The sequence below is a fragment of the Nyctereutes procyonoides genome, unplaced genomic scaffold (assembly GCF_905146905.1).
Source record: "Nyctereutes procyonoides isolate TBG_1078 unplaced genomic scaffold, NYPRO_anot_genome, whole genome shotgun sequence".
Classification (NCBI taxonomy): Eukaryota; Metazoa; Chordata; class Mammalia; order Carnivora; family Canidae; genus Nyctereutes; species Nyctereutes procyonoides.
This window is the reverse complement of record NW_026575130.1, coordinates 10,824,614-10,835,000: the sequence shown is the minus strand read 5'-3', so window position 1 is coordinate 10,835,000 and position 10,387 is coordinate 10,824,614. Positions and strand designations below refer to the sequence as shown.

Here is a 10,387-nt window from a genome sequence, read left to right as displayed (position 1 = left end):
GTCGTCCTAGCAGGACAGCTGACACTCAGAGAGGGTTGTAAACCTTCCAAATTCTCAGTAAGCTCTCTGAGCCCCGAGTTGTGCAGAAAGTGTCAAGAAACTTGCCCTTGCAAGGACTATCTTACTTTGAAGAATATCAAATTAATGCTGTTGGCAGCAGGCTCTAACATGTTGTTCAATTACTTTGGTTCCTGTGGTTAAATAACTAATATTGCCATGGCAGTTAGGACCTTCACTTACTGTGATTAGATTTTAATGTCTGCTGTGCCCTGGCTTCTGTGTAATTTTACCAATTACCCAATTATATGCTATTTTGCTTACTTTGTACAAGACAGGACTGACTCACCATCCCTCTTAATGTTAACATTCGATACAATTAACATTGATTAACATATTTGTGTGTGTATTTATTTTGTCTTGTTTTGTCTTACAATTCCTGGCCTTGGTAAAATTGAGTTCATTTGCTTCCCTCATGTACATTACATGCATTTATTTAGTTACCCCTGCCCAATTTGGGGGTGATATTGAGCAGCCACTTCCTATTTTGTGCGTGAGCACTTCACCTGACCTATTTCTGTAATGGTAGTAGTAATAATGACGTTAGCACAGTAAATAAGTATACTTTCCTCTCCCTCTGGCTCAGTAACATTAGTATTATTACTCTTATGGTTGCTATCGTTATTGTATCTTATTAGACATATTTTTAAGAAAAAGGAACCAGAGATTTAAATGACTTTTCTAAAAACATTAAGCTGGTTAGTAGAAAGTCAGAGGTGAGAACCTATTTGGAAACTACCGCTATCTGCTACAGATCATCTGATTCTCTCAAAGGCAGCTAGACGGAGCCAAAAGTAAGGAAAAAATGAAAATAATAGTAGATTCTCACCCTAAATAATTTTGATCTATTTGAGCAGAGTATGAGTGATGCCATACCTCACAGTCCACCTGTACAGAAGTCACTGGGAAGGCGCCTGCGTGCTGTCAGCAGGCACCTGGTGGCATTCAGATGCAGAGAGATGGATACTGGGGAGTGTGTTTTGCCTTTCTCCACTTAATGCTGTGTGACTTATGCAAACTGCATAACCTCTCTGTGTCTCAGGAAAATTATTGTTTTATCATTTCAAAAACATTTCATCATTTCTAAAAATAAGGATGATAATAGGACTTGCTCTTTAAAGGGATGTTAAGAGGTTCAAAATAGTTAATTAAAATGAAATATTTGGAGCAATGCATGCCGCAGAGTAAATAATAAATGGAACCTCCTACTATAATTTAATGTGTGCTCATAAGTACTTGTAAGCCAGTTAAGGAAACAATATCTCTGAAGATCACACACTTCCTTCAGTCCCTAGAAAAAAGAACATGGTGGGGCACCTGGGTGTCTCAGTTGGTTAAAGCCTCTGTCTTTGGCTCAGGTCATGATTTCAGGGTCCTGGGATTGAGCCCCACATCAGGCTCCCTGCTCAGTGGGAGCCAGCTTTTCCCTCTCCCTCTGCTGCTCTCCCTGTTTGTGCTCTCTCTCTCTCTCTCTCAAATAAATAAAATTTTAAAAAAGAGAAAAGAAAAAACAATACTCTTACTTCGAATGATAAAGCATAAGATGGAGAACTAACATCTTTTAGGAAATGTTTGGATAGATCTACCATTTTAAGAAATCAATCCTCCTAATTATGATGCTTTGATTTGTTTTATCACATACTGTACTTATTCACTCATTGATTTTATATACTTGTTTGTTTTAGATAGGGTGAGATAGCTAAAATATGTACAGCTATGAAATATGTAACTATTCTCTATACTAAATTATAGCACATAAGTGGAATCAATTAAATTAGATTGTAATATATTTAAAAGGCTATATGATGCACATTTGTCCCTTTTATTTGTAGAAGAGAGAAGTAACAGGGTTTTAACAAACTTACTACTTTTGTGCTTTTTCTGATTTCATTTCTACATTTATTATTTAGAGCACATAGATAAACTTAAAGTCGTATTAAGATCCCACAAATATAATCTGTTATATAGATTCAGTAAATGTGGAATCAATATTGAAGTGATAATTCAGTTTTTTAGTGCTACACAAGCTAATTACTTGAGTTAAAATACAGCATTTTAGATCTGATATTGAACTCCCTCTGCGTTAAATTTTTCTCTGATTCAGTTTACAAGGATTTATGGGATGAGCTCTCCCTAGGGACATTTGATTAGATGTTGGTATCATTCATGACCTTCCATCATTGGTTTGAACCCAAAGAAGTGGGCAGTGACCCAAAGTTGCTAGCATGAGAGACTTGTTGGGAAACAACTACTTAAAATATTTGGGTGGTGACTTTTCTTCCTGTGGACAGATGTTCCTATCAAAAAAATTTCCCATATTTTATATCAGTTGACCTCTTTGTTTGGGAGAATGATTTATATTTGTCCTGAAAAAAAAAAAACAACAACAACAATTAGAGAAGAATATGTTGCTGCTCTCTAGTTCCTGGCAAGAGTGGACAGAGAAGGAAGAGAAAATTAACCTCTGCTTACCTTACATGGTAATACTAAATTTTCATTATTCATTCCATATTTAATTTTTCTGTGTTGTCTTAAAGCAGTCCTACACAATGCAAAAATCTATCCATTAACTATTATTAATTTTGTTTCCTCTTGGGTTCTGCCTCAAATTAAAAAAAAAAAAAAGACTCCGTAAGAGTCATGGACAGACAAGTTATTGCTTAAATCTTTTCAGTATTCAAACAAATAACTACAAGCAGCTTTATTTCCTTTATTGATGAGTACAAGTAACTAGAAGTCTAACGAAGTAAAATGACTTTAAAGGGCTATCAGGGAATCACCGATAGAAATAAATTGTAATTCATTTTGATGTTACATCAATATCAAAGAAGAAACAGCCAGAGAAGAATAAATCTAAAATGGTAAATATGTTGAGTGTTATAAAAACCTCTATATATAACAGGTTGCTTTAATATCCATTCAGAATGATTGTGTGGGGAAAAGAAGAAATGGCAGTATTCTCCTAGAACAGAATATATCAGTTACCTTTCTATTACATTACTTTCTCTACTTAAAACTGTAAGATTTGAAACATCCTGGAAGGAGTTTGCATTAGAGGGGAGTACTAAAGAAGACTCTGGTAGGGTCAAAGTCACAGCTGGAGTGAGTTTAAGTAAACTTGTCCCTTGCTCTCTCTATTCTAGCACAAAAATAAAATGATGGATGCTCATAGTTATATTATCGTTAAAATACTTTTCTTGCTATTCACAAGGTCACCTTCCACTTGTATCAACTATCAATTCTCTATTATTCACAGTGAAGTAAGAGGAATCTTACTGTGGATTGTTTCAAAATCTATTTTAGAAATATCAAATTTTGAAAATGATTTGCTTTTCTGATTACACATAGCATCAGTTGATGTCCAGAGGAAATCACAGATATTTACTCTCTAGCAGGAGAAAGTTGGGTTGGGGTTAAAAAAAAAAGTCATGGATAATTTCAAAAAGTGAAGTGATTATCTATAGAAAATAGATTATCTAGTTTACGTATAGTTGATTTTTGTGAGCACTTCCATGAGTGTTAACACATACAAATAGATGTGGCACTTTTATTAAAGAAAATGCAATACACAAATATTAGTACTTTCTAACCAACTCCCTCAAACTTCTGTTTCAATGTGTTTCAAGCATTCTTTTTTTACAGCACCACTTCCTCCAAACCTATTTCAATGTCCAAGTTATATGAGAAAATCAAGAAATCTAAATTTATGTTATACCAGTTTCCAACTTTTTTTGTAGAGACACCTTCCAGGAAGCTTATTTACATGTAAAACATAATTATCTTCTACTGTCCTAATCATAACTTTTAAAAATATTTTAAAACCCTATAGCATTGCATTCAAATTAACCTTGTCTCAAAAAGACAAAGCAAGGAGTAAAGAAGACTAAAAGAAGTAATTACAAGCACAAATCCAAAAGGTTTTCCATTTACAAAAAAAAAAAATCCAAAAGGTCTTTTTCCATTTATAAAATATTATATATATATATATATATATATATATATATATATATATATTTAGAGAGAGAGAGAGAGAGAGTGACAACCGCAAAGGTAAATTGATTTTTTTAAATTGCTTGTTTTTTAAGTTGTTCTTAAGGGTGACCCATAAAAGTTCATTACCTCAAACTCCAGAGGTGATGTCGAGCAACAGTGTACTTATTCAGAATATATGTATCCATGTGATATTGAAGATTTAGTTTAAAATTGTTTTTAATTTAGAATGTTTGAAATAATCTCTTTAGAAATCGAAATATATTGACATATATATACATTAGTAACAGTCCACAACTTAATTTATCACATATATATATACGTACATACACTATCTTTTAAAACTCGTAAGCAATAGATTAAAACAGAAAGTCAGACGAAAACACATATGTGAATAATTCAGCAAAATCATTTTCGCTGCTTCTGTTTCAATCACCTGAATACTGCCATATTCAATTTTCTATGTCATTTTCCATCATAACTTATAACCGTCTTTGAAAGCAAACTTAAAAATGAGAACTGTAGCACCTCTGGAGAACAGTACATTCTCTTTCTGGGCTCTCTAAGTCTTTCTTGAAACTCAAAGGCATCTTTTTCAGGAGTGATTTACAAATAATCCACCTTGCCTACAGAACAAATAGAATTCCTGTAAATAAGAATGCTTTCTTCAAATGAAAACAGACTACATTGAATTAAGAAAACCTTGGGCCCATTTTGTCTCATTTTCACTTTCGTAGATTAGTGAATTAATAAATTCCTTCAATAATTTATCTTTCTGCAATGGCAATAAAACTTTTAATTCTTTATTTGGAAAGTAAATCAGAAAAAATAGACAATTATTCCATTTTCACTCAAGAAGAACAAAGACTAAATTTCTAAAATGCCTACTTGAATTTATATCCTACGGTTTCCTGTTCCTGTATCTCCGAAACATACATTTTAGCATCAGCAATCAAGGATGGGGGAGAGGGAGAAAAATCCAATGAACAGTCCTCAGGATAATACTACCTAATTAGCTAGTTTGATCAGCTGACACTTTATTTTCAATCTTCTCAATCATATTTTTCTATTCTGATGCATAAAAATTCAGCTAAGCTACACTTCTAAATTTTTTTTTCTCCAAAAAAGGATGCAGCTTCTTCCTGTTTGAATAGTCTTTCTAGCTTCCATTCAGTTATTGAAAATGAGGGTCCTAAGAATTTCAGAAACCACATAACTAGTAGAATAATGAAGGTAAAGAGACCTGTAAACATTCAAAGAATTCCTCTTTCTCCTTCATAGAAGATAGATTTTTTCTATTAGTTTCTTCTCAATAGCATACATTATAGATCACCCGCTATGAAAGCAAGAAGCCAGAAAATAAAAAAGATAATCCTCTCATTCTCCAGCTATATTACTTCTACTCAACTCAGTGTTTTATTTTATGTTACCATTATCTCTCATAAATTACAATTTTCTTACAGATCCAGCATCAAATCTGAAGGACACGGTGTTACAGTTAAGTAAACACAATGAAATATATTCCACAGAACCACTAAGTTATGGAGAGTGTATAAGAAATTCAACTCAAAAAGAAAGAAAAAAATGAAAGAAAGAAAGAAAAAGACATTAAACTCATTTGTAAAATAAATACATTTTCCATTTGAAGACATCCAAATAGAGTTGCAATCTCTTTAAGGAGCAGATATTCGGAAAGAGAGCAAAATAGACATATCAAAACATAAGGCATAAGTTAGATTTTGGGATGCAACCCTAAATTTAGTTCATGTAACCCCATGGCTAATGACAGTTCTGACATAACTGATAATTTGATTCAGGAACATCAAGTGCTGGGGCCCAGTGGTGACAGAAAGGGAAAGTCTTTTACAGAAACTCACAGAATGTGATTAGAATCGAATGGATTAGAATCGAAAGGAACCTCGGAAGATCATTGGATCCATCCCTCTGTCCTTAGCTAAACTAAAGAAACATCTAGCTCTCTGTAACAACTGATGAGATGGAATTTGAAGTCAAAAGCATTAGAGAAAAGTCTTAGGATTTGGATTGACAGCATCCTTTTCTTCTAACCTTTGCCTCATCTCATGATGGATATCTAAAAATTGAACGTTATGCCCATTACTATCGAAAGTGTGAGGGTGTTTCAGAGGGAAGAGTAAAACGGAATGAGAATGGTTGCATACATGCGGAGGTATGTGCACTTGTGTGAGAATGTGCAGGATGTGTATGCAAGTAGCATGTATGTATATAGTATATATAGTTTATTTCCCTCGAGATCTTAAAAAAAAAAAAAACACCTGACTATAGACTTTTTATTCCTTTGAAAAGATAGCTGAAATGGTTACCATTTTAAAGACTAGGAGGCAGGACGCCTGGGTGGGCCAGCGGTTGAGCATCTGCCTTCAGCTCAGGGCGTGATCCTGGGCCTGGGGATCAGTCCCATATTGGACCCCCTGAGAGGAGCCTGCTTCTCCCTCTGCCTATGTCTCTGCTTCTCTGTGTGTCTCAAATAAATAAATAAATAAATAAATAAATAAATAAATAAATAAATAAAATCTTAAAAAAAAAAGCATTCTAGAACTACAAAACTAGCAAAACTGTCCCCGTGAGAGGGCAGTAGGGGGCCAAGCGCTGGCCAACTTTCCCCTCGCTGTCCACCCAGGACTGCCCCTTGCTCTCACCCTTCACCCTGCCTCCCGCCCGCGCTAGGGGTAGGGCCGTGGAAGACACTGAGAGCCTGAACAGAGGTTGCAGCGAGCTCTCCTCTGATGAAACGAGGAATCCCAGGATCTGTGGGGCAATGAACCACTTTCCCGGGGTGACAGTTGTGCTGAGACGTGCGCGTGCTGTTTGGCGAGCTAGCTTTCAGTTTGGCTTCCTACAGAAAGAGCAGAAAGGGGGAGCTGTCATAGCTCCCGGTGCCCACAAGCCCCCCCACCCCACCCCGGTCATTGCGTGCCCAATGTTCACGTTCCTTTTACCCTGTGTGTAGGTTTGCATGACTCTTCGCAAGCGACTGTCAATCTGTCTGTGTGACAGAGGGACAGAAGCGCTCCGAAAGTTCCCTCTTGCAAAAATGCCTCCAGCATCCACCTTGCTATATCGCCCCCCCACACACCCTGATCGCCCGCGGTACGATGCTGTGACTGTGGCTCCATCACGTTGCTGCCTCCTGGATGATTTATTTACTAGGCTACAGAAGCGAGCAATGGCGCGTCGACTGAAGTTTTCTGTCTGGGACCTCACTTCTTTGAAAGCAGAAAGTGGTTGGGACGGAAACAGGACCCAAAGGGGGCAAACTGCCCCCTCAATTCAAGATCGTAAAACGTAACGGTTAAGAGACCAGGACCTGGACCCAGACTGTTCGGATTGGAATCCCGCTCCCACCAAACCCTAATTTGCGTGCCTCGGGCAAAGCGCTTAATCACTGCGTAACTCAATTTTTTCATCCGCAGAATGGGGAAAAGCGCCCTCACGACAGGGCTGTGAAGACTAAATAGAGGTAACCGCTTAGAACGGCGCCTGACACATTATCGTTGCTCTACGTTGGCTGCGATTCCCGTTGTCATCAGCATTGCCGCGGTAAATTTGGAGAAGGACCATTCCCCACCAGTACGCACTGGATCTTGTGCATGCCCACGCCCCAAGCAAAGGTGGGGGCACCGTAACCCTCCGGCTCCCAGCCCTCCAGCACCAGCCACCGCCACCCCCCCCCCACCCAGGGAGATCTGCTCCTGGGAACCCCTCCCCAGCCGTGGGACGCGCCCCACCTGGGGGCGCCCTCGGAAGGTTGAGGGGTGCAAAGGCAAACGACGCGCTCAGGAGCGCTGGCAGCCACCGCTCTCGGCTGTCGAGTGTATTTGGAGCGTTTTCCTACCTGCCCCAGGCTTTTGCCCTTCTTACTGCCGCCGAAAGCCAGTCCTTGGTATGTGCCCGCTGATCGATTGGCGACCTGGGCAGGCGTCTCCCCGCCCAGAGAGGACTTGATGGAGTTGAGTTTGGCCCGCGAGCTGCCGAGCTGTGAGCTCTCCACCATCAGCACCGCGGCCAGGAGCAGCAGACAGCGGGACGAGTCCTTGCCCCGCATCCACGCGGCCATTTCCCGGCGAGGGGTCCCCGGGGGGCGCAAAGCCCGGAGGTGTGCGGCTGGACGCCAGGCGACGGAGGACCCCAACGCCAGGCCCCTCTCTCGGGGCGCGGGGGCTAGCCGGCCGTTCCCCCCAACCCCACTTGGCCTCGCGGGGGGGGCGCCCAGCACCGTGTGAATTCAGTCTCACGCCTCGGACCCGGAGCGAGAGCGGCCCAAGCAAGACCCGCTCCTCCACCAGGGCAGGAAGTTCTGCGGTAACTGGAAGCAATCAAAGGCGAGGCGCCTTCTGGCCAAGGAGGCGTGACCCGAGGTGCCAGAAGACCCAGCCCCGCCGACCGCACCGCTTCGGGGGCTCCTTGCCGCGTGCACCACCGCGCTCCGGCCGGTCTCCGCGCCCCAAGTCTCCGGATTCGCTCTGGAGGGCCACGCCAGTTCTTTCCCTTCCGCCTCAGCTGCTCTTCTCTCCTCTTTCCCTTCCCCGTCTCAACCTTTGCAGGACACAATGCCAGCGGGCGCCCTAACTGGGGACCGGGAACGCCCCAGCCCGGCCCCGGAGTCTGAGGCCAGCAGAGGTCTCCCGCGCGCGCAGGCACGGGCTCGGCGCGGCGATGCTCCCGGTTCCCACCCCGCAGCCCGGGGCTGCCCGGGACGCAGCAGAGCCCTAGCAGCGGCCGTGCGCGCCGCGCCGTCCCGCTCTCTGCATTTGCTCTCTCGCCGCCGCCCCCTTTGCTTTTTATAGCTTCCCACAGTGGGGTTGTGTGTGTGTGTGTTTTTTTCCCTCCGCCCCCAATTCAAGAGTGACAAAGAGTGAAAACGTTCCTCTCACCCCCCACGTTCCCGCCCCACTCCTCTCCTTCCCTCTGCGGCTGCTCCTTCGGCGGCTCCCCCTCCTGCCCCTCTCCCTCTTGCCCCCCTCCCACACCCCTCTGCTCTCCACAACAATTGGGAAAATGGGATTCATTCCCGGAGGAACGCGAGGCCTCCAGATTCCAGGCAGCAGCCCCGGAGGTGGAAAGACCTTTGGAAACAGATGGAGGGCAAAAGTGGAAGTGGAGCGGGGCAGGTTGCCCCCGCCCTCGGGGACCGCCAGCACGACTTCTGGAAGTCCCCCCCACACACACATCCCCCATCTCCAGTGCCCGACTCCTAGAAAAGCCCTAGAGAAGACTGGGAGAAGCGAGCATCTGGGCGTTAAGGCTGTGGTCTGTGGACGCTCAAGTGCTCAGGTCGGGTTCGAGTCTGTGCCTCCCAGGGGGTGTGTAAGGCTGCGCCGCGTTGTGTCTGGGGTGCCCAACGGACGCGGATGGGGGCTTTGGAATTGGGGAGAAGACGACGAGAGAAAGGGAGAAAGAACTTTAGGATTTTCTAGGCTACGCCTTTTGTACCACTCCTCCCCCCCCCCAACCCCTTGAACCCCCACCACACCCGCCTGGTAAGTTTCTGTCTCCCAGGAGTTGGGAGAAATGGGGTGCCCTCAGTAGGCTCCGAGGGTTTCGATCTTACAGCTCTGCTGGGCATCTTTACCATACCAGGCAACTGTCCCCTGTGCGAAGAGAAAATCCCAAATGAGAATGAACCGAGGCAAAGGGGAGCCTTTGAGGTCCTGCCTTCCTCAACTTCCTGCCTCCTAGCCTCTGGGAATTCCAAGGGAAGCCTCTCCTGCCAGCCCCCGACTCCCCAGGTCCCGTCTGCTTCTGAGAAGATGAGACGAGGTGCGGACAGGGGCCGGGACGCGCGGGCGCGCAGCGCTTGGGGGCGCCAGTGGCAGCGGCCCGGCGGGGCGCGGAGGTCCCCGCAGGAGACTGGCTGTCCCCGGCAAGCTCGAGGCTCGGGTTTGGAGCGGCTCGGCCGAGCAGCGCCAGTGTTTCTAAGGCAATGAGAAGGGTTGCTTGGAAGTCGCTGTATTTGTCCTTCCCAGGCTCTAACGCCTGCGCTCAGAGAAACTGAGGCAGTGCCACAACTTGGCGGCTAACAGCTAGAGAACGGGGCTGATCTCCCCAACCGCACTGTAGATCTGATCTTCGGACCCTCGTTCTTCAGTTTCCATACCCGATGCAGACGCACCCCAGGGTGTACAGGAGTATACATTCAACATGTCGCTAAGGGAGAATGATAGTGACTCTTCTTTTCCCCCAAGAAAGGACCGAGTTCTGAAGTGTGAATTTATGCCAGGTTCTCCCAGACAGCACCAGCTTTGCGTATTTCCTGCCCTGATCTGTGAATCTCTCTGGCCTGGAATGCTTCAGTTTCTTT

General features: G+C 43.7%; 1 protein-coding gene across 1 annotated transcript in view; it reads right to left on the bottom strand.

Annotated features, from left to right (window-relative positions):
* DKK2 (dickkopf WNT signaling pathway inhibitor 2) overlaps positions 1–8,822 on the bottom strand; it is a 100,247-nt gene extending 91,425 nt beyond the window's left edge. The window contains exon 1 of the mRNA XM_055342470.1: positions 7,922–8,822. Coding sequence (XP_055198445.1) covers positions 7,922–8,143 — 222 coding nt within the window. The 5' untranslated portion in view covers positions 8,144–8,822. The remainder of the gene's footprint in view (positions 1–7,921) is intronic.
* Between the last annotated feature and the right edge of the window lie 1,565 nt (positions 8,823–10,387).